This window comes from Pelodiscus sinensis, chromosome 4, assembly GCF_049634645.1.
Source record: "Pelodiscus sinensis isolate JC-2024 chromosome 4, ASM4963464v1, whole genome shotgun sequence".
NCBI lineage: Eukaryota > Metazoa > Chordata > Testudines > Trionychidae > Pelodiscus > Pelodiscus sinensis.
The window spans coordinates 94,504,921-94,529,058 of NC_134714.1; the positions used below are offsets into that span (position 1 = coordinate 94,504,921).

At 44.0% G+C, this 24,138-nt stretch overlaps 2 protein-coding genes across 8 annotated transcripts in view; one reads left to right on the forward strand and one right to left on the reverse strand.

The window, feature by feature from the left end:
* Positions 1-8,778, reverse strand: part of KIF18A (kinesin family member 18A) — a 109,848-nt gene extending 101,070 nt beyond the window's left edge. For 2 of the 3 annotated variants that reach the window (XM_006111516.4, XM_006111514.4), the window contains exons 1-4: positions 8,668-8,778; positions 5,947-6,341; positions 5,522-5,679; positions 4,286-4,390 (exon numbers count right to left, since the gene is read on the reverse strand). In XM_006111516.4, coding sequence (XP_006111578.1) covers positions 4,286-4,390; positions 5,522-5,679; positions 5,947-6,274 — 591 coding nt within the window. In that variant the 5' untranslated portion in view covers positions 6,275-6,341; positions 8,668-8,778. Of the gene's footprint in view, positions 1-4,285; positions 4,391-5,521; positions 5,680-5,946; positions 6,342-8,113; positions 8,606-8,667 lie in introns of those variants that run through there. The other variant, XM_006111515.4, reaches the window with a different exon arrangement.
* Positions 8,779-8,839: 61 nt separating this feature from the next.
* The window catches only part of METTL15 (methyltransferase 15, mitochondrial 12S rRNA N4-cytidine), a 168,877-nt gene continuing 153,578 nt past the window's right edge, over positions 8,840-24,138 (forward strand). Inside the window, exons 1-2 of one of the 5 annotated variants that reach the window (XM_075927780.1) lie at positions 8,840-8,917; positions 13,270-13,562. In XM_075927780.1, the coding sequence (XP_075783895.1) occupies positions 13,287-13,562 (276 nt within the window). In that variant the 5' untranslated portion in view covers positions 8,840-8,917; positions 13,270-13,286. The other 4 variants (XM_006111509.4, XM_025185066.2, XM_075927779.1 and 1 more) reach the window with 4 other exon arrangements.

A 24,138-nucleotide genomic window follows, 5' to 3' on the forward strand; every position in this document is an offset into this window, starting at 1 on the left:
TTCCTGGCTCTGCAAGTGTCTCATCAGCCTTGTTTCTATTGTAAAAATTGATGTGTAAGCTATCAAGTGGTCTCCTCAATTCAGTGATAACATTTTGCATCCATACACAAAAACATTCCCAGTGATGCAGAGACAACTCAGTCATTGTTGGACTAACCTTGATTCAAGCAAACAAACCATCCAACAAGATTTTACTGCTGCATTGCCTGGTGTTGCTCTATCTTTAGATTGTGTATTAACTATAGAGATGACTTAACCCCAGTTATCCCTGGGGATGTTTGGGTTGACAGATTCTTATTCCATATGATTATACAGATGGGACCCACGATGTGCACAATTGCAACTCTCACTTATAGGAACATCTATATTTACAAATATAGTTATTTATATGATTAGCAGTCACAAAAAAAACCATTAGTAAGATAGATATACTACAGAATGTACATCTGTACTTACACACACCCACAACCAGAAGTATTAGCCATTATCTACCTGTTCCTCCTTTTTCCCAGCACCACCAGTGGCCATCATTCTGGTACCTCTGAAGGACTCTCTCTCTCTTCCTACTGCACCTAGACTAGAATGCCACTTCTATACTTTGTACTGACACTATTGCTTGATGAATATTCAGCAGGGGAATTTTCACCTTTTCCTTATTTGTATTTTTTCACCTACCTAACAATGGAGTGTTTTCTTAGAGGTTAGTACATCAGTGATCTCAACTTATTTTATGTTATGTTAATTGGTTACCCAACCACTCAAGGGCACTGGTTTCACATTTGTTATTTCTGGTTATTTTGGTTTGTTGCAAGTTGTGGTTAGTAAACACCCTACATCAACCTGCTTTAACACATGGAACTTATGCTTCAGCTTATCACCTAAGTGAAAGGTCTGAAGATGTGAGACAACTTTGCTATCAGGGTGAAAGTTTCTGGGACCTATGTATGCTAACGCTGCCTTAGCTCAACATACAGGATGTCGCCTGTAATCTCTTGCGTCACAGCCAAACTATCTTAATGAAAACCCATAAAACAATCAAACACAAAGAAATAAAGAAACCCATAAGAGATATAAGCAAACTAGAAAGTTAAGCCTAAAGGCTACCTGCTGCCCTTTGACAGAGTAATTTGTAAAATGAACCTTATCGCATAAGTATGGATGTTGATTGCCAGGCATTTGTGGGCCCAGTTTCAATGCCATTTTCCACCGCTTGGTGTACAAAAAGGGCACCAAAGATTATACTCTGGACTCCGGTATGTTTCTGGAATGGGCACCGTGTGTGTATATCTATCTGTACCAGTTATGGTAACCTAGGCTAGTGAATGAATCACATTAGTGACCCTTTCATTTAGGTGGGCTGCATAATGGTAATAACCAAGACAGTTTCCCAGCATAAAGTAGTTTTACTAACTGCGCTTGCATACCTGAAATTGGCAGGTCATGCTGATTGACACGTAGCAGCGCTTTGATTGGCTGCAGAGGGAATGCACAGCTCTTACAGTCAATGTTGTGTGCAATCAATGTGCACTTCACATACCCTTGCTTTATGCATGTGTCACTAATACCAGCAGGGGAAAAAGACTATATGGAGGGAAAGCAGTGGAGTCCGACTATTCTGTGCATGGGCAACAGTAAACAAAATCTCCCATGAGCCACACATAGAACCCCAAATGGGCCACAGGAATATATATATTCCATGAAAAAATATATATATTTTCATACATCATCATCATGTCTAGATCTTTGCTTATATCCATTGAGTTTACAATGGATCCATTGTAAAATAAAGAAAATAATCCCTATTGTCATTCATTGGACAACACCACATTCTTTTATTCCATCATGTGTCAGACTGCTGAAGACTCATCACCTTCATTCATTAATTGGTAACAGGTTGGGTTTTTTTTTGGTGGGGGAGGGAGCTTTATGCTCATGGTTAGTAATTTCTATGTGGGTCTCCTTACAAGCCAACAATTACTATACCTGCAACCCTGGCAAGGGAATACAAGTCAAGAAATGTGGGTATACTTTGGATAGTTAAATCCTAGTAGGCTGGTTAGATTGGAGGATGGTGAGGTTTTCAAAAGTGGAAATAGGGGAAATTACTTGATTTCCCAACAAAGTAGGTTGCCTTGGAGTAAAACAAATTTGAATTGGTGACATATGCTGAAAATGCCAATTTCTCATGGTAATCAACACCAATGTGCCCCTGGGTCAGCATCATTAGGCATAATAATTATAATTATTCTGTAATTTCTCTTCCCGTAGTCCACACAAAACAGTGCGTCTCAAAGCACACTACACTTAGAGATATATTGAGGCCCTTAACCTCTATTTTCAGCTCCTCAAAGATTCAGAGTTTTCTACAGGGCTGTTTTTCTGTGCAAAGTTTATTTGTTTAAAGTTCATAGCCCTCAAAAATATAAAAGAGTTGAGCTATAGTAGCAGAAGGGATGTTAAGTATTGATTAACTCAACAGTCGAGTAACCTCATGAATTCTTATCAGTTACTCAACTATTCTATAGTACCCGGGGTGGGGCCGACAGCCAGTGCGCTTTGGCCCCACTCCTGAGTTGCACCCTGCCACTCCACGTTGCTGCCTCTGCAGCAGAGGCAGCAGCATGGGGTGGCAGGCAGGAGCTGGTACACAAGGGAAGCTAGTTTAAAAATACAGCTCCCCTCTCGGACCAGCTGCCTGTTGCCCCATGCTGCTGCCTCAGATGCAGAGGCAGCAGTGCGGGGTGGCAGTAGCCCTTGTCTGGGGAAGGAGGGGTCTGAGCTCCAAGACCCAGCACAAGCTGGAACTGAGCTGGGCTGACTGCCTGCCTAACTCCTAATACACTTTAAATGCAGAGCCTCAACAGTGGTAGGTCTTGGACCTGGTGCCAGCCAGGACTGATCCAGGCTACTGGCCAGCCTGCTAAAAAATTTACTAACAGCGGGCTGGTGGTGGTTGGGGGATGGAAGAGACGACAGACAGACAGGACAGACATGTGTATCGTCTATAGCATTAATCTATAAACTTTTGCTTATTAATTGACTACATCAGGTGGTGGGGAAACTGAGTCAGGGCCACTGACCCAGAGAAAAGTCCGTCAGGGGCCACACACAAGTAAAAAACCTTTACTGTGGCCCCTCACTGAGGAGAAAGACACTCCCTACATTCCCCTCACAGACCAGAGCCTAGGGGGGCCCAGGCTAGTAGATTGTGTGCTCCAATCCCATGAGTGATAGCGGGGGGACTGGAGTGCCAGCATGGGCTCCCCAATGCCGGGGGGGGGAGGGGGGGGAAGAGGAGGTGAGGGGACCCTGAGCTTCAGGAGCCAGACAAAAAAAACTGGGGCTGCATCTGGCCCTGGGCCTCAGGTTCCCCACCCCTGGATCGCATTATCACATCCCTAAAGAGCAGTTAATATAACGAAGGCAAACTAGCCCATGGGATATACTAGTAAACTCTGTTCACATGTGTAAAAGCTTCAAACTGTGCAGTCCTCTCATTTCTACTCCAAGAAGTCTACACTACACTAGTGAACTTTAGGTGGCCTTTCAGCACTTCCCTGCAGACATTTCAGGTTAGCTGAAGTAAAAGAGAAGCCCTTTCAAAATTATTCAGAAAACAATGCTCCAGGCACAGCTCGACTGGGAACTGTGATTGGGAGATAGAGCAATTGCAGCAATAAAGAACAGTGCTAACAAATGTATGGCAAAACTATAGTGGGCATGAAACCAAAAAACCATCATTAGTGGGAACAGATGGCACCATTAATAGTTATGTTGGTAAGCGAACTGGTGAAACTGCACCACCAGTTCAATTATCTAGCACAGAAAGAATCACTGTATAATGAACAATTAGTGTCCAAGTCTGTATTAAAAAAAAAAAAAAAAAAAAAAAAAAAAGGTTTGTTTCTTTTCACATGTGCAAAAACATAGGCTACCATAGGGAGAGGATTACATGTTGGGAAGCTGATCCCTTGCTCCCACTCATGCTGTGCAATTCATTTCTGCCCCAAAATGCATTACCCGAACTTCTCAAAAAGAGTGCACCAGCTGGCTGCATACCACATACCCATGGAGCACCACACTGTGACCAGGCACAAGTACTCCTGGCAAGTTTGCACAGTACTTGTGTAAGAAGCCCAAAGTATCACTTGTGCATGTGATTACTAATGATGGAAGCTTTATGCCAGTGTCACTCATTAACCAAAGCTTGTAGTGTAGACATGGCTTTAGAATGGATCATCTTCAGATGATCGTGTTATGCAAGATAAAAGTATTATTTACATACCTGATGCAATGTTAATCCTTGAACTACTACTCCTTTCTGGGTATCTTCACGGACAGCCAATGGTCCTGAATTTACTAGCAGGTCACGGATCTGTTCATTGTAGACCTCCAGAAAAACAAACACTTTAAAATTAAATCCTATTGTTTTTAAGAAGGTTAAAGCAAGAATAATTTTGCTCTACTTTCACGTATAATTGTGTGTTCAATTGTCTTTAAATAAAGCAAACTTAATTCTGTAGGAGAAAAGTTTTAACTAATTCTCTTTCCCCAGAGAGAATACTCATCTGTAGAGTGCAATTTATCAGAGTTAAGTGTATCAAATTATAACTAGCGACGTTAAAATGTGTTTACAAATATACATATTTTTTAATGATTACATGCAGAGGACAGGCAGTGCTCCTCCCAGATCCCAGTTTCTATATTAGAGGCAGCAGCACGAAGCACTTGGAAAGAATTCAGTGACAGACATGTTTATGTCTAATACAGAAACCTTGCAGCACATATGCACTGATCCCACATTTCTTCTCTGTGCTCTAGCAGAAACTGAAAGATCATATTGTTTTCATTTGCTACAGCTATCTCTTGATAGCAATGGTGAGAAAGCATGTGCAAGAGTAGCATTTTGATGGAAAGAAGATGGAGGAGAAAGGGTCAAGTACAATCAAGCAATGGAAGGAGGTAGTAGTAGATAACTCATTCTACAAACCACTGACAATGCATTTCAGTTGAAATGTCCTTATTTTCAAATATTTGTTGCCTGAGTCCCACCAGAGAAATCCTTTCAATTTAAGCACTACTGTAGCAAACTCAAATAAAAAAAAATCTCAAACAAAAGAAAAGAAAATGAATCTGAATTACAGTCAAGTTATTCCACACTATTCATAGACAACTTCAGGGCTGAGCCCCACTTAAATATCAGCTAATTCAATTTTGTTGCACATAATCTCAGTGTTTATAAGCATGTGTATTTAAATAATTTGGAGAAAACTGATCATTGGAGTGGTTAATGAAGTCATTCGAAAAATTGCTTACTGGGCAACAGCCTATTTTAAGACTTTATCCTATAATTATCTCCCTATTATTGAGCACAATTCTGCGCCATCTCTAGTAGGATAGCTCTCTTGAGAGCCCAGTTTATGCCATTCTGTAATAGGCTCCCGAGACTGATTTCACAGTATTTAATATATGAAAATATTGTTTATTGATAGCAGTACTCAAAATATAGTTGTTAGCTTACCTCTAGGTATGAAACTGCAACAGTACACAATTTATCTTCTTTTATTTGATCCATGCAATTGTAAAGGTCCATCATGGTTAGATACATGACTCCGGGTTCTTTAGGTGAGCCCAGCATTGTGTACGTCTTTCCTGCTCCTGTTGCGCCATATGCAAGCACTGAATTTTCAAAAAGATAGAGTAATACATCACTGCAATAATTATTAAATCTATCATAATCCCAATATTAAATTTCTTACAAAAAATAGGTCTTCTCCTTTGTCTGATTATATATAAAAAAAAAAAGACAAAATAAATAGTGAATCTCCTGTCTCTGACTGCTAGTGATGAACTTGTAACTGTTCAAAATTAATGTTAGTATCTAAGTGAGACTTCTAGAAATTAAATATGATTTGGTCAATTCATGGAGACAAACTGAAAAGTTACCTGTACAGTTGTATCCATTTAAAAAGCCATCAAGCACAGTTTTGGTAGTGTGTTCAAAAACTTCTGATTGAGATGAATTTTCATCAAAAACAGCATCAAATACAAATTTGAGATCCTTGTTTTTCTTCTTGTTAATATCTCTATATCCTACTTTCTTCTTGTGAAAGAAACTAACTTCCTCTTCTTTTGGATCAAAGACCAGTATGTGCTTGTCTACAACATGAAGCACTTTGCTAAAGTTGCCATCTTTTTCTTTTTGATTCTCTGGACGGACACGGACCACCACTCTTACATGATTGCAAATATCTTCCTGGGTAGCAGTAGACATAACGATGCTTTGGTTTAGTTCTTCTTTGCTACCAAGAATTCTCCAGACCAAGTAACCGAAATCTCATCTGTAAAATATAACAATTGTGAGATTAGTTTAGACTGAAGCTTTGCAATTTTTCTCATGGCCCAAGACACAATCTACAAAACACACAAGCCTAATTTTTAATGTTTTTAGGTTATTTCGTCAAGGCTTAAGTAGTACTTTTCATATGTTTTTAAGATCAAATTAGAGCCACTTGTCTTTTCAGGATATCTAAGGAATAATACTCTTGAATTTCCACCTTAGGATCCAAATCTTTAAATATAGTGTACAGAAAAATCCATGTATTGTTAAAAAGTCACATACCTTACAAACAGACAAGATGCTAGTTTAGAGCTTTATCTATATACACATACATATAGACATTACAACACTGCTGTGCAGTTCATCATATTGCTGGAGTTCCTTAAAAAGAATCATATTGCTGAACTATTATCCTCAAAAAGTGCAGTATTTTCTCCCCTTTCCCATGTAGTACAAGTTTTGTTTTTCTTTCAAGTTTTGATAGTTTACAGTAACGAATTTGAGAACTGAAAAACAGCTCAGATTTAAGCTCGGCCCTTGAACTATGTTCCTGTCCGATGCTGTGCTGACTGATGTAGATACAGATACGCTACATGCTAATGAGCCTATGTTGACTGAGCAGTACATATGTAAAATTGTACATGTCATCAGTTTAAAAATACAGCTTGCAAGTTAAAATATTGGCCCATTCCTGAAAGGTTGAAAAAACAACAAATTGTCCTGCAGCACCTTAGAGACCAACAAAAAATGTAGATGGTATCATGAACCTTCCTGGGCACAACCCTTCATCTGCAAGTTTGACACCTTTAATCAAGGTTTGATCCTGACCTGGCTAGGCCGCTACATTCAATAGACTAATGACATCAAAAGTTAAGAATCAGGCACTTGCATCCCATTCTATTAGACTCATTTAGCATGGGACACTAATTGACATTCCCCTTCCCCATTCCCTCTTTTTCTACTATTTATTTGTAACTCTGGACCCCTTGCTCCATTCTTCTGAAGTGGGTTGTGCCCATGAAAGCTCACGATACCATCTACATTTTTTGTTTGTCTCTAAGGTGCTGCAGAACCAGTCGTTTTTAAATGTTTTTTTTTTTTCAGTTACAGACAAACACTTCTACCTTTCTGAGTCTTGAAAGTTTGTGATTTCAAGCCAATGATAATGAAATTCATAGAAAGGTTTGGGGAGACCCCCCCCCCCCACTAACCCACTCCCCGATGGTAACTTTTCTCTTAATGAGGGAGACCCAAAGGGCACAAAGCCATTGTTTAATTTAGTTAAGCATGTATGACTATAAATATAAATATACAAATGAAAATTGATACAGTACTGTTTTTCTAAGGACTTGGCAGGTCAGGGCTGGAGGAGCCTGGCTGCCCACTGTGATCTATCTGGACTCTGGTTAAGCAATTAAAGTTATATCGGTTCATTGGTTAAAATTTTAAAGTGGTATTTACATCCCTTGTTTACAGGGAAGATTCAACCCTAACCTTAGTTTCAAGAGCTTAAAAAACCCCAGTAAATATCAAGTCACAAAAATATGAAGATCTTGATTTCTCCTTTGTACAAACATTAAATTACTTAAATATAAACAGAACCCGGAGAAAAACATGTAAGATGGAGTCAATATAAAGTTCTAATTGTCTTGGGGCGAACGTGATTTACAGGAACACCGGTAACTTGAATTCTAGACAATTTCAAAGGAGACAAAGGAAGTCCTCCAACTTCTCTTTGTTTTTGTTTTTAAAAATCTTTGGACTTGATCTTACAGAGCGCTCCATGTTGCAGATCCCCATGCCTCTGCAGAGCTCCTCTGGAGACCAGCATTTGAGAATAAGCATGTCGTCTGTCTGTCGCGAGCGACAGAAGCGATAAGGGAGAGTGATCACGCAGGAGAAAGAAGGAAAGTAGTCGCACTCAACCGCTTTCAGATAAGTTGGGAACAAATGACTTGTCTTTCGGAACCATCTCTCGCGCAGGAAGCAAGCGTTTTTCAACACAAGTATCAGTTTTAAACGGGCAACGTCCCTTTAATTCACAGCCTGTTTATGGCGGCGGTCTGGTGTCCTGCCCTCCGATAAGCAAGACAAACACTCCCCGTGTCCCTCCCCAGACACGCAGCCCTGCGCACAGGTGCCCCGTGGGCGGCGCGGCTCGACTTGGCCCGCGGCGCCAGGCAGAGCGGCTCAGCTGTAACAAAGCCCGGTCGCCCCTCTCCCGGAGGCGGCTCGAGCTCGTTCAGACGCCTCCTTCCTACCCCACGGCTTGGCCCAGGCACCTCCTCCCCGACAGTCAGGTAGCGGCTATGAGGGGCCGCGCTCACCTGGGCGGCGGGGGAGGGGGGGGTGCTTCTCGCTCTGCGCGGGGCGCGCCCGCCGCCCGGCACCTCGTTCGCTGGTCTCACTCTACCAAATTCAAACACAAGCGGCCCGCCTCCCCCTCGCCACCTCATTGGCTCGCACGGCCATGACGTCACCCATGCGACCGCGCCGAGGGCAAGCGGGATTGGTTTCGAGCCGAGCGGGGATCGATTGATCCGGGCTGGCTCAGTCAGTTCAGCCCTTGCAGGCCAGGTGCGGGAGTGGAAGGGGGGAGGATGGGCCACGCCAGGCCACTAGGGAAACGTGCTTCGCGACTTTCTGCTTAGTGCGCTTGTTCGTGCAGGCTGTGAGCCCGTGAGACCGCGGAATATAACGCCGAGAACCCCCCTCGGGGTCCTCTGATCTGCCTGGGGGTGGGCGGCAGCGGGCAGGTGTCCTACCGGGCGGGCCTGCAGTCCTAGATTGCAGGAGAAAAGCATCGTGCGCAAAGGGGTGAGTGGGTGAAGATGTATCAAGCCCACACGGCGGGGGTGCGCCTGATACTCAAGGGGCCTGCATGCTACGCTGTACTGCGTTTGTATGAATAAATCACAAAGGAAGCTGAGCACATTTTGTAAGGGGACTGGTGAATGTTGTTGAAATCAACCGCAATTCACTTTAAAAGGCAAACGGCTATTCACGAATAATCTGTTGCACTATCTATATGCAGCTGTTTCTATATGTTGTGTACAGAGCAGGTAGCATGTCACACTCGTGTAAAAGCAACAATGGATCAACGTGCCTTGCATGGATGCAAGCGCTGCTTCTGGCAACAAAATGTATTCAAGAGAAAGATCAGAACAGAGGTTGGGAAACGAGCAATAGTTTATCATGCCCATAAAATATTACGAGGTTGGACTAAAACTGGATTCAGCCTTAATGATTAAGTCGTGACTAGCACTTCTGTAGTACAACTGGGATATGTGTGTTTAGGCTGTGTGTATACAAGTTGGTGGTATTGATGATGTGTGTGAGAAGGGGCTAGTACATATCTGAACTGGATTGGTTTACATTTAATGTATACACATGTTTTTCTCTGCAGTTGAAGTGGAGGGGTGTGAGGTCGCTACTGACAAATATGTGTCCGAGATAATAAAACCCCAAACCGTGCGAAACTTTAACCGGGGCAGATCTTACATGCCTGCCACTGGCAGATACTGAAGTGACTTCTAAAACTTAGGCAACAGTTGCCTGAGTATTCATGCCCGTGAGATACTAGCGAGTTGAAGTGCAGACGAGGGAATGATGCATGTGCGTTTGTATGCGTGTGGGTTGTGTACAGGAAGTGGTAGTAAAACCCAGCTGACAAGCGTGTAACGGGGTTTGTCTGCAGTTGGCAGGCGCGATGATGGGTAGTGTCTTTCCAGGGGCGCGCTAATGTTTATACACACTGTCGGGTGTTGGTGTATGGCCGGGAGCGGGCTGTGCACAGAGGAGCTGGGGTGGATGAGTGAAGATGGTGGTCTGGGCGGAGAAGGAATAGAGGGTACTCGGGGCTAGGGCCCAGGGCAGAATGTGGGTTGTGGACGAGGCTGGCTTGAGGCTAGTCAACTGGGGGTGTGGAGAGGACACACGACTCTGGGGCGGCTGGGGAAGACCCTGGACAGTTTCTCGGGGGAGGGGGGACACTCCCCTCCGGGCGTTTACACCGCCCTGGTCCCTGAGGGGATCTCCGTTCCTGCTTGAGGCAGGTGGGGGCCGCCGTCGCGGCAGCAACACGCAGGCGGAACTGAAGGCAGCGATGCCTTGTTGCACAGGGAGGCCGGGCCGTGCGCTCGTTCCCCGGCAGCGACGTGATCTGCAGTGAGTACTGGGCCCCGCGGGCTCCCACAGTCTCCTGTGTAGGGGGGTAGCAGGAGCTGGCCGGGGCGGTCTCTGCTCCGCGCAGCGCGGCTGGAAGGGGGAGCGGGGAGGCCCGCGGCCAGTCCTCAAAGGCTCTCGGGCTTGGAGACTTCGAAGCCTCGTTAGGGACGCACAGTAGAACCAGAGACCAAAAGAGTTAACGCCCCCCGGGGTGCTCCTGCCTCGTCCCCCGTGGCTAGAGCGCTCTCCCCACCCGCTGTGGGATGACGCTCTGATCCCTCCTCCCCCAACACCCGCACCTGCCCAGCTCCCCGCCCCAGGTTTGGGGTGTGTCGCAAGCCCAAAGTGTTAGCTCAACTTTGACACAGGTTCATTCGCTCTTCTGCACCGGAGACAGCACATCTGCTCCATCTCCTCCTCCTAGTTGCATTGTAACAAATTAGGGCAACGCTTTCGCTGGCAAACTCTACCCCACAGTACAGCTAAACACTAACTGGTACCAATAGTAGAAGGGGTGTGACACTTGCTTTTCAAAACAAAGGCTGCTTAACATGAAACTGCTTTGAAGTAATTAGTCAATATATCACCAATACATTTTTCCTGAGATTATATTAATATATATGCGTAGCATCTTATCGGGTTCATGTGACTATATAAAGTACTTCTGATTAAGGATAATCTAGTGGTTATTAATATTGTAGTGATCTATATGGGAGAGCAATAGTCTACTTAGAGCTCAATGCAGGATCAGGGCCATAATGTGATGCATGCTTCTGCATTTAAAAAGGAGACAAGAACCCTTTCAACCATTTTATCTCCAATATTATAACTTGTGCTTATTTGTCCTGAAGTTATAGGGTGTGATAAGCAAATTGATGATAGCTATTAATAAATATATTGTATGTAATTTGATCCATCAGTAGCTTAAACAGTTTCTGGAAAACAATAACATGTCTGGTTACAGAGAACTTGCCTAATTTGTTTATCTTTTAAAGCTATATAACCATTGGAACCGCCATTATAATGAAGATAAGATTCCTAAAATGATGGTTCAGTGTGTTTCCATTTTGTGGAAAACAATAAAGATGACTGAACGATGGGTTGACTTGGATAAATATAATAGATAAAAATTATTTCATGGGATTAGACATCTCCATTAATGATAGAAATACAGTGGCATGTTGTCAGATGGTTTTGTGTCTTTTTTTTTTTCTTTTTTTGGATCATAAGAAGACATATGAAATGTGAGACTTTGCGGTATTTGCTCGCTAAACAAATGTAAAGATCCTGTAACCTCTTTGCAGCTAACAGCAAATTTATTCTTTATGAAAAGAAAAGATTAGCCTAAAACAGTGGTTCTCAAACTATTTACCATTGTAGGCAGCATATGCATCTCTCTATGTGTTACATGGGCTGCAGCCACACAGTAAATATGCTGTCCTAATGGCTCTGAGGATATCACATGGGCTGACTGGGCTGCAAGCAGCCTGTTGGTGGAGAATCACTGGCCAAAAGAATATAGCTCTCCACTACTAAAATAAAGAAGATAGGTGTACTTTTATTGGTTTGTCATCGTCTGTGTATGACTTACCATAAAAGAAGTGTATGTTATGGTAACAGACAATATGAAACTGATGTAAATAACTTCTTGAACAGACAAATGGTCTGTTTCATTTCTCACCCAATGTTTGAACTTAAGGCTGAAATTAGATTACATGATATTATCGTTCAGTGCTACAAATATTTTTATTGACCATAACATGATTTTATCACCGTATTAAATCTAAGTTGGATCCCATTTGCTTATTTTAACTGGTTACGGGGAGTGCTTCAAAATTAATTGTGCTGATGTTTGAAAGCATGTGAAGGAAGGTAACACTTTACTTGTATGCTTTTTGTTCAGTTCTGATCACGTCTACTTTATATTACCAAAATACTTTATTTAATACTAATATCAATATGTCATGCCACAGTCAGAGTCATAGGCTAAAGAGGAAAGAAAAGTATTATACTTAAAGGCTACGTCTACACTGGCATGATTTTCCGAAAATGCTTTTAACGGAACACTTTTTGGTTAAAAGCATTTTCGGGAAAGCACGTATAGATTGGCAGGATGCTTTTCCGCAAAAGCACTTTTTGCAGAAAAGCGTCCGTGGCCAATCTAGACACGATTTTCCGCAAAAAAGCCCCAATCACCATTTTCGCGATCGGGGCTTTTTTGCGGAAAACAGTACTGTGCTGTCTACACTGGCCCTTTTGCGCAAAAGTCTTTCGGAAAAAGGCTTTTGCCCGAGCGGGAGCAGCATAGTATTTCTGGAAAAGCACTGATGATCTTACATGAGATCGTCAGTGCTTTTCCGGAAATTCAAGCAGCCAGTGTAGACAGTTGGCAAGTTTTTCTGCAAAATCCTCTGCTTTTGCGGAAAAACTTGCCAGTCTAGACACAGCCAAAGAGAATAAAATAATAGAATAAAAGCATGCAGGGCATACTGCAGGTTGCATATTCAAGTATGTCTTATGCTAAATGGCTGGTCCTAGAAGCATGCATATTGGATGTAGGGCCTTGAAGAAATCCTAAAAGGGGACCAACATCGGAGAATCTAATGGATCCTATAATATCTAAATTGCTGCCAAAGTAGTGTGTCTCTGGGATTTTGTATCCTGGGATGTGTGACTACTTTTTTGTATTTCCACTTCCTTCTCCAATCTGTTGTTTAAGATATGTACTTTAAAATTATTTCCAATATTTATTGTTTTTCCAGGCTGGCCTAACGACAGTATGGCGCTGTTTCGATATTTATGCCAAGTCTACAAACAATTGCTTCCATCCCGTTTAGAAACTAGCTCAATGAATGTAAACATTTGGGCCAAAAAGATACATTCTTCAGCAAAAAGGCTGGAAGTAACTTATGAATATGAAGTTAAAGAACAAACAATGCATAACCATGAAGTTCAGAAGTTACATCTAAGTGCAGATAATGAAGACTGTAGAAGACCACACATACCAGTGATGGTGAAAGAAGTTGTTAATTTTTTATCACCCCAGCCAGGGCAGGTGAGTTATATGATTTCATGCACTTTCAAATATATTTTACCCAAATTTGGATTGTCACTAAGCATTGTCCTAGGGAAATTATTTATTTGATAGCGAAATAAAAAACACTCTTTGCAACTTGTGTTGCTAAGACCTTTACTATATTACATTCATTTGTAATTCAGATTGAGGTTTTATGTTTACCATCACAGGATTCTATCATTTTCTACTCTAGAAAATCAAATTATAGTTATTTATCAAACTATAGTAAATGTTTGTATGCTCCTATATCAAGTCCTGATGGGGGAGGGATAGCTCAGTGGTTTGAGCATTAGCCTGCTAAACTCAGGGTGGTGAGTTCAATCCTGGAGGAGGCCATTTGGGGAAAAAATTGTCAGGGATGGTACTTGGTCCTGCTGTGAAGGCAGGGTATTGGACTTGATGACCTTTCAAGGTCCCTTCCAGTTCTAGGAGATAGGCAATCTTCATTAATTTAATTTAGCAAAAGTGACCCAATAGAGCTCAGCTATGTTCTCAGTTAATGAAGTTTTGATGAAATAATTGTTTTTGTAGGCTGCAGGATGTATGCTCAATTTATATCTTAAACTAAGTGACACACATAATTATGGCAGGTCCTAGGATTCTTTTATTAAGTCAGATATTAACTGACTTAACCAGGATTTTACATCCCTAGCTCAGCTAGATCTCTAGCTAATTTTCTAAGAGATCTGACTGTCTGAGTTTTTTGACCATATAGTGGCATTCCTTGGAAAACCATGCTCTGCAGTTCATTGGTTTATAATTCTAATACAGTAAACTTCCGATAATCCGGCACCTTTAGGACCCAGGGGGTGCCGGATTATCAGATATTTCAGACTATCGGAAGGGGGGGGCTATGAGGGGTCTGGGGTGGGGTGGATGCCACCCCAGACCTCTCATAGCCTCCCGTTCCGATAGTCTGGCTCTGCCCCAGGCGTCCCTGATTCAGCCGCTGCTGGTCAGTTTCAGCAGCCGCTGAATCTGGGACGCCTGGGGCAGAGCAGCTGGATTGCTGCCGGGTTGGTCCAGTAGCGCCGACCCTTGGCGCTGCGAGACCAACCTGGCAGCACCCCAGCTGCTCTTGCGGATGCCTGGGGCAGAGCAGCTGGGGTGCTGCCGGATTGGTCCCGCAGCACCGTTCCTCGGCGCTACTGGACCAACCCAGCAGCACCCCAGCTGCTCTGCCCCAGGTGTCCCCAAGTCAGCCGCTGCTGAAACTGACCAGCGGCTGACTCCAGGAAACCCGAGGCAGAGCTGCTCTGCCCCGGGCTTCCTGGAGCCAGCTGCTGGTCAGTTTCAGCAGTGGCTGAATCAGGGACAGCTGGGGTGCTGCCGGGTTGGTCCGGCAGCCCTGGGGGGCAGCGCTACGGGACCTACCTGGCAGCACCCCAGCTGCTCTGCCCCCGGCTTCCCCGATTCAGCCGCTGGTCAGTTTTAGCAGCGGCTGAATTGGGGAAGCTGGGGGCAGAGCAGCTCTAATGGTCCGGCTGCCTGGAGCACTTCCGGGTTCCTGATGGTGCCGGACCATCAGGGGTGCCGGACCATCAGATGCCGGACCATCGGCGTTTTACTGTAATATGACTTTACCAAGATGGCTGCTAAGACCAAACCGGCTTTGATAGGAGCAGTTTGCTTGAGCATTTGATAAAATGAAAACATTAATCCACTCCTCCTCAGAGCACACATAGCACCGCTCTACTAGAAAGCTGGTATAATTATGATTCTATAGATTCACAGCTTTAGATCAAGGTTGATGTCACAATGTCTCTAGAGAGGCCATTGAATGGCTAGAAATGCGGAGCAACTGCCTGCTATATAAGTGTCCACGTATTTAGAGCATCATCCAGCACTGTATATGGGCTTGCCCAGATGTTTGACAGTTGCCGTCTGTTTGATATCCCCCCCTAAAAAGGTTAATATTAAACTGTTAGTAATTCAGCATTGTGGGCTGCTTAATGGTAATGGCCAAGAACTTAGTTGGGGATTAAAAACCATACCAATGCATACTGCTTCTTGCCCAACTAGATTGGCTATCACCTATGGTGATTCACTATTTTATTAATGTAGCTGAGATCTCAAAATAGGATGGTGTTCAGTGTAGTGTTGTCAACAACTGCTTCTACAAGCTTATTCATTAACCCATGAATACTGATATTGAACAATAATGGTGATAAGATGCAGCCTTGACAAACTCCTATTGAAATGGGGAAATGCCATGTTTCTACCATTACCCTGAACATAAAGGCTTCTTTCTGTAATGATGGAGATAACATAAGTTTATCTGGCATTTATTATATCTTAGAAAGGTGCAGTTAATCACCCAGGAACTGCCAGTGGATTTCTTTGTTTGTGTGTGTTTTTTTTAAAGGAATTCCCCCACAAAGCAAAACAAGATATAATTGCAAAAGGAACAAGATATCATTGCAAAACGTGAACTTATTCAGAAAGATTTATTGGGTTGTTAAAATGAAGTGTTACTGCTGCTCAACTAAATTTAATAGAAGATTTACAAAATCCCATGTGCTTTATCTAATTCCACCATTGTTAGCTCATAAGTGTAAACATTTTTTTGTCACTTTTAAAACCCATAGCAAGTATATCAAGCATATGAAGCATGAAAGAATATCAGATGTTTTAAAGTTTTCAGAGTCGGCAGTTTTAGTTCTTTGCAAATAAATAGGATACACTGAGTGACAGTGGGCCAGCTGGGTTGTGTAGTACAAGTGTCAAGCAGTAAAATGTTAAATTTAAATTCAGAGTCTGTATCTCACTGAGCTGAATGGGGGAACTTCACTCAGTGCTGTTATTTGTCATCTTGGTTGTTGAATCAGTGCAGGTTTGCCTTGATTAACATTCTGAAGATTATCTTCATAAGCACAAGGGTTATAATCTCTGTGTTTTGTGTTTAATATGTGTGTGTAAAGTATACCAGAGTTACTTATTAATATTTGGAACTTGTCCCCCCACTTATGTCCTTCAATCTCCTAAAATATAAGGGGTGAGTAATACATCAAAAATCTGATAAAAAAGAGGAATGGACACTCCTTTGTCTAACTTTGTCAGTCAGCTTGTCGTTAACAATATTTATAGTGCTTCCTAATAAAATGTATGTTCACTGAAAATTCATTCACAGATGAAAGCCACAGAGAAAAGAGTCAGGTATTTAAAAAATAAACAAAGAGGGGAGGGGAAAAGGGGTACAAGTGACCCCCGACTCACGACCCCCTGTATTCACGACTATTTTTTCATGCGAGATAGCTCCTAAACCCTCCCCTAATTTACGTCTGCAGGTCGCGTTTATGACAGTGTATGACATGGACTCCACGCGTTCTCCCAAAACAGGAAATGCACACCGTCAGTCAGACTCACCAGTCTGCAGCAGCTTCTTGACCTACGCACATCTCCACCACATGGATCTTCACTTTTTAGTTATTTTTGTGCATTATTTGAACTATTTAGTTTAGTTTTCCTCCCTTTCCATAGTCAATTTTTGGTATTTTTAGGGTATGAAATGGGTTTCCAGGAACGGAAGTGCTATTTATAACATTGCGCCTGTGGGAAATAAGGGTTCGACTTACAACGGCTTGACTTACGATAGTTCTCCAGGAACCAATTAGGTCGTAAGTGCGGAGATCACCTGTATTTTGTGAGCTGTTTGTTCTCCAAACAGGCAGCTCCCATTGGCCAAAAACTGGCCAATGAGATTGTGCTGGGGGTGGTGGCAGCATGCAAAACCTCCTCTCCCTTAGACTCACCGCTGTTCAAAGACAAACAAAGCCTCACAACTGCTTTTCTGAGCTGTGTGAGGAGGCGGGGCAAGCACGGAGCCTGCCTGAGGTGCACTGCTGTGTCCACAGGCTGGATCCAGCAGTTTGGTGGGCTGGATACATCCTGCAGGCTGTATTTTGCTCAGCCCTGCCTTAAAATTCTGGAAGAGATGGAATCTATAGATCAGGGATGGATAAGCAAGGCTAGTGAGTGGGCTGCATGAGTGGCCTTCCATCTCAGTGGGCCACAAGATTGTTGTAACCAAGGCAGTCTCCTAGGATAGGGTAGTTTTGTGAAATGTGCTTGCAGGCCTTAAATTTGCAGGATTGTACCGAGTGAACCATAGCAGCACTTGGAATGCAGAGAGAGTGCATGGCTTTCATAGTGAATGTTCATCGAATCCTAGGGCTGGAAGAGACCTCAAGAATCATCAAGTCCAGCCCCCTGCCCAAAGCAGGACCAACCCCAACTAAATCAACCCAGAAAGGGCTTTGTCAAGCCAGGACTTAAAAACCTGTAGGGATAGAGATTCCACCACCTCCGAAGGTAACCATTTCCAGTGCTTCCCCACCCTCCTTGGGAAATAGTTTTTCCTAATGTCCAACTTGGACCTCCCCCACTGTAACTTGAGAACCTTGCTCTTCATTCTGCCATCTGTCACCACAGAAAGCAGCCTTGCTCCATTCTCCTTGGAACCTCTCTTTAGGTAGTTACAGGCTGCTATCACTCTTCTCTTCTTCGAACTAAACCAGTCCAATCCCTCAGCGTCTCCTCGTATGTCATGTGCTCCAGCCCCCTAATCATTTTGGTTGCCCTCCACTGGACCCTCTCCGATGAGTCCACCTCCTTTCTGTAGTGAGGGGCCCAGAATTGGATGCAATACTCCAGATGTGGAACTTGGTAAAAGTAATATAGGAATGGATCTGACCAATCCCCAACAAACTGATGGTGCACCATTGAGTAACAATTCACGGTATTAGAGGAATGCCCTGAATGACTGAAGGAGTCCTATTGGGCTGGTTCTAAAGATGGATGGCTCACTGGGTTTCTTTATATATTTCAAAAAAGTAAACACAGGTTCAGAATTTGATGCCCATTCCATTCCATGGGTGGATTAACTCTTAGCTTGTTGGGGAGAAAGCTTGCACATCATGACTCTGCATTTGACAAAGGGGTGGTAGATCTTTTGACTCAGGCTCTCGGGAGATGTATTTTTCTGTGCCACTGTGTCTATTTCATTTTAAGATGATGCCCTGTGGATTACATGGTTGGCAATTGGTACTTTCCAATGTTAGATGGATAGATTACTCCAACTGCATAATGTGCTTGCAGCGTACTTGGACAATGTAGTCATTTTAGCAAGGATTGGGGTTCCTATCTGGATAAAGTGGCCACTGTCCTCTGATCGCTATGGGAAATGGGGTTAACAGCTAATCCTGCTAAATGTGCAGTAAGAAAACAAGGGTCATTCAGTGGAGGGCAACTTCACCCTTTGGTGGTTAAAGTGTGTTCTTTATAGCCATACAACACCCCGACCAAAAGGCAGGTGTGGGTTTTATATGCCTAACCTGCTACTACCACTGCTTAATACTGCATTTGGCACTGTAGCAGCCCTGCTAAATGACCTAACTAATGATTCTACCCCAAGATGAGTTTTATTGATGTCCATCTCTGAAAAAGCCTTTCAAGACCTCAGTGGCATATTCTACTATCATGTAGTGTTGTATAGTCCAAACTTATGGAAGGAATTTGTACTGCAAACATATGCATCGAAGATAGGGCTTGAAACAGTCCTTTCCCTAAAGGTAAATGGTGAAAAACTACCAGACAGTGTACATCAAACTAGAAACTTTTTTCTCATGAGAGATTATGCTCATGATGGAGAAAGAATGCTTGGCTCTCAACAGTGTTCCCTCTAAGATGTGCGCCTGCGTGAGTGCACACCAAGAATGTGAGGCCTGTCCACCACCTCAGCAGGGCTGCACAGCGGCAGCTCAGCTGCTCTGGGGCTGGACCTGTGGGGTCACGCAGCAGACGGCAGCCTTTCAGACAAGACTGCCAGGGGCCAGAGCCACATAGCAGGCAGCGGCTGTTTCCGTAGCTCCGGCTGGCAGCTGCCTCCAGCTGCCGGAGCTGTCAGGGCTGCAGCAGGAAGCCGTTTCCAGTTCCGTCTGCCTATGGGTGCTGCCGCTAGATGCCACTCTGGGAGTGGGACGTGGCAGCAGCCAAGGAGTTCGTGTTGCGCAGCCTACCGGAGACAGATGAGAGCAGCCAGCACCCAGCCCATATTCCAGAGGTAGCACATTCATATGGTGCTGCCTGCTCCAGATTGGGCTGCCAGCTTCTGGCCTTGCCCCTGGCTTCCCCCTGCCACAGACACTCCCCAGAGACAGCAGCTAGCAGTTCATCCTTTGGTCCAGGGCCAGGGAGATTGGGACATAGGGCCAGAGTGTCAGTAAGTGGACCAATGCTCAGAGCTGGGAGATGCGAGGGATCCTGGTAGCAAAAATAATCCTAAGCAACAGATGTTCTAAGCTCCTTGGGGGGCAGGGACCCTGCTGTCTCTGTCTCTCCTCTGTGTCCTGCCCAGTCCCTGCTTTGAAACGTAATCCATAAAATGTGTTGAACTGGCCCTCAAATGTTAATGGAAACAACATGGTAAACACATACCCCCTTCCCTGCTCCTTCTCCTGCTGGTTCATCCCCTGTGCATTTCATAACCCCACTGTGCTGAGCCATTAGTCATAGCTGAAGTCTCCATGTGCTGGTTGAGGGGAAGAATAGAGATGCCTCAAAATTGATGGTGCTGGGGGCAAAAGTACCTGAATTCTTTCTTCTGATGATTGGTGCTTGGGATTTGTGCCACTATTTATTACTGGTGTTGTGTAGCAACACAGCACAAGTCTTTAAGAAAAACAGCTTATTGTTCCAACTTTGCAGATAGGGTGTGAGTGAGATGTCTTTTTACCTTATCTGTAACTGATGGCATGGTACAGTACTTTGGCATGTAGGGTCAGCCATAATAATAAGGATGCTTGGGTGTAAGTTTTGACTTAAACAGCTCTTTTTATTCTTTGTGACTGGGAAAGGGCTGGTTTAGTATTCTTTATGATATTGGTTAGTAACTTGGGGGGTACCACGGAGGCACACATCCAAACAGGTGCACATGACCTCAGTATTGGTATACAAGACAAAACTCACTCTGCTCATGGATGGAAAATTTTAGAGGGAACACTGACTGTCAAGTAGGTGATAGAGAACCTACTGACTCCTAAGGAATGAATTCACATTAGTTACTGATCAAGTACCCTTATGCTGGATGACTAGGAGACGGTACCTATGGTTCCAGCATTGTGCCTTCCAGATACACTGGGCAGCAAGTTTGCATCAGCATGCTGATTTTTTCTGTGAAGAGAAGTAGCCCTCACCACCCAAGGCCAGGCTTGCTAGGGAGAATATGCAAGCAGTTCACACGCTCCTGAACAGGAGATGTACACAGCTGTGTGGAAAGGTCTCCCTCTTCTGAAACATGCTAGCCATTTACCTTACTAATGGGACCAGGGACAGCAGGACTAGAGGCAATGCGGTCACCCCAAAGAACTGCGGGTTTGGAGCTCTGGCTCTTGGGAGCGGTAGCCTGACTTGTTGCTGCAGTTTCTGGTAGAGCTCTTCAGTTTTGCAGATACAGATTTATATGCCTGGGAAGCAGCATTGATGGATGTAAACTTTGTATCCATGCAGGGCTTTCCTGACAAAATCAGTTAAGGTTACGAATTGTATACATTAGTCTAATCATTGGAAAATTGAAGGGGCCCAGTTAGGAGAAAGCTGGGACCTCTAGAGAGACTACCCCAGTGTATTAGTTTCAGCTCACAGACATGTAGGGGAAAAGGTGATAATGATTTTGTTGAATGGGAGAAAATGTATTAATTGTTGCCTTTATGTCAATGAAACAATGCAAAGAAAAAACAAACCAATGTGGCAAAGACCCAACTGGAGATATTTTTAGCTCAGAAGAATTGTTTTGGAAAGTTATAAGCATTTGAAAACAGGGGGTCAAAATACGAACTCTTTAGTGGTCAAGAGTGAGCAGTCCCTCAAGTACAAAACTATGGGTATACTGAACTCTGGTGACAATCATTTTAAATATATTTTGATTTGGGACCACTGAAATTTTACATTCTGTGCTTCATCTTGTCAGAGTAACTGCCTCAAACTTGCATGTGGAATAAATCCATAGTGTTACAAAATATTCAAGTTCTGAGTTTGTGAGAGGGGCAAGACTCTCCTTCATGGGTATAGAGAGGGGTCCACTTCCGGGGTTTATTTTGTGTGGGGCTCCAAGAACCTGCTTGCTACTGAAGAAGGACTCTTGAAAGGGTGTTAGGAACAGAGCCGGCTGGTAGCTGCAGCTGCACAGGGAATGGTCTTCCAGTTCCAGTTTCTAGCCCTGAGATATGTCAGTAGCCACCTCTGATTCTCACCTGCAACATGGTTGCAGCAGGCATGTCTGACTCCTCTCTTAGACAACAGCAACATGGCATCTCTCACCAGCATCACTCCTACATTTTTCTTTACTGTAGAAGAGAAAGGGAGTCTGCAGCTGCTACTGCTGGAGAATAACAAGGGAACTTGGGAACACTGCAGATGCACTGGATTTCATTTTACTGTAATACTAAGTTAGCTTGCTGCTATCACTCTATCATATAACAGATGATAGTGCTTCAGGAGCCTATTTAAGGCACTGTGTTATAATAAAGCAAGATACAATGGTTTTGGGTGACTCAGCTTGTAATAGTGCTGCATGTTCTCTCCCTCTTCCTCTCTGTTGTGATAGCATTAGTCTTTGCACCTCTTGGGTAAAACTAATAAAATTCACCAGAAAGTAATCTAAGCCCTTTAAATTTTAACTTGAGTGAGACTGGTCCCAGGAAGCTGATAATTAATATATGTAGCTACTCATTTCCTCCCTTTCTGGAACTGTGTACCTTATTTAGTCAGCCTTTTTGGCTCAGGTTGCTTGTTAAATATTTGAGCTCTAGTTTGCAAACTATAATTCAGTCTTCCCTGTCTCCACCAGTGTAGAGAATAGATCAGGGCTCTAAGTTCATACCAGGAGTGCAAGTGATAGCCACACTTTCCCCTTTCTTTTCTGTTTCAGAAAATACCACATAGGTGTAACTAACTAGGGATGTTATATATTGGTTAATTGAATAGTCGATTAACCTCATCAATTCTTATCAATTACTTGACTATTCTAGGGGGCCCACTCCCAAGGAACCCACTGCCACTCTGTGCTGCTGCCTCTGTATCAGGCTGCAGTGTGAGGTGCCAGGCAGGAACTTCCCCGACAGGGGAGCCAGTTTAAAAACCAGCTCCCCTTGTGGACTGGCTGCCTGTCACCCTGTGCTGCTGTCTCTGATACAAGCTGGAACTCAGCCTGGCTGCCTGCCTGCCTGGTTCCTTAAACCCAGAGCTGCAGTGGGGATAGGTCCTGAACCCAGCACGAGCCAGGACTGAGCTGGGTTGCTGGCCAGCCTGCTAAAAAGCTTACTGGAAATGGGAGACAGGGAATGTGTGGGGTCTATGGCACTAACCTATAAGCTTTTGCTTATCAGTTAATTGGTTAATCATCTATACTATTACATCCTAAACTCTAACAAATCACAGCACAGCTCATGTGTCAAGAGGCTTTTTTCATATAATGGTGCTAAACATTGAACCTCTCTAGTCCAGCACTCTCTGATCTGGCAACATTTGCGGTCCGGCATGATTTTAGGTAGCAGAATGTCCAATTATCATGGTTGTGACCAAATTTCCCACTGTCCCAGAAAGTTTGTTTACAGCCACCAGTCCTGGCTCTCAGTGTTCTGTGCTGTTATTTAGTTCTGAATGGTACCCCTAAATGTCTAAGAGCCCAGGAAGCAGTGGAAGTGTTGATAATGCTGCTAGACAACATTAACCTCCCATGGTTAAGTAAATTCTCTGGTTCGGCACCCATCAGGTCCCGACGATGCCGGACTAGAGAAGTTCTACCTGTACTGGGAAAACTAACAAGATTGTCATCAGCTCCTTATAGCATCTGTCAAGGGATAAAACCTGATATGCATGTCCATGCAAAATAGGTCCTGGGCTGCTGCTAACTCGGAGCTACCTCCCCCCATTTTTTTCCTTTCTGTCCATCTTAGGTTCTTATATGATACTTGCAACATAGCATATGATAACCTTAATGTATTTGTACTTTTAGTGCCCCTTGAGGTAGGCTAGTACTGTTCCCCATTTTAAAGATGGGAAACCCGAGGAAAAGAGAGACTGTGTCCAAGGTCACAGAGGAATCGGGCTCTGTTGAGTCGTAGGCTATTGCTCTAACCCAAGGGTGGGCAGTAATTTTTAATGGGGAGGCACTCCAAGATTTTGTCAAAGGTCGCACTTGTGTGGAGGGAGTGTGGGGTCTGGGACGGCAGGTGGGGAAGGAGCTTGGGATAGAGGATTGGGGTGCAGGAGGGAGTGTGGGGTCTAAGAGGGAGTTTGGGTGAAGGAGGGGGTTATGATCTGGGGCAGGCATTTGGGGTGTAGGGTCCAGGAGGGGTTATGGGTGGAGGAGAGGATTCTGGCCTGGGGGAGAGATATAGAAGGGGCTGCAGGGTCTGGGAGGGAGTTGTGACCTGAGGGTGTGCGAAGAGGGGATACAGAGGGTTTGGATGGTGGCCTGAGGCAGGGAGCTGGGGAGAGAGGGGGGGTGAGGTGCCAGAGGCAGGCTCTTGCTGGGAGGTGCTTACCTAGGCAACTC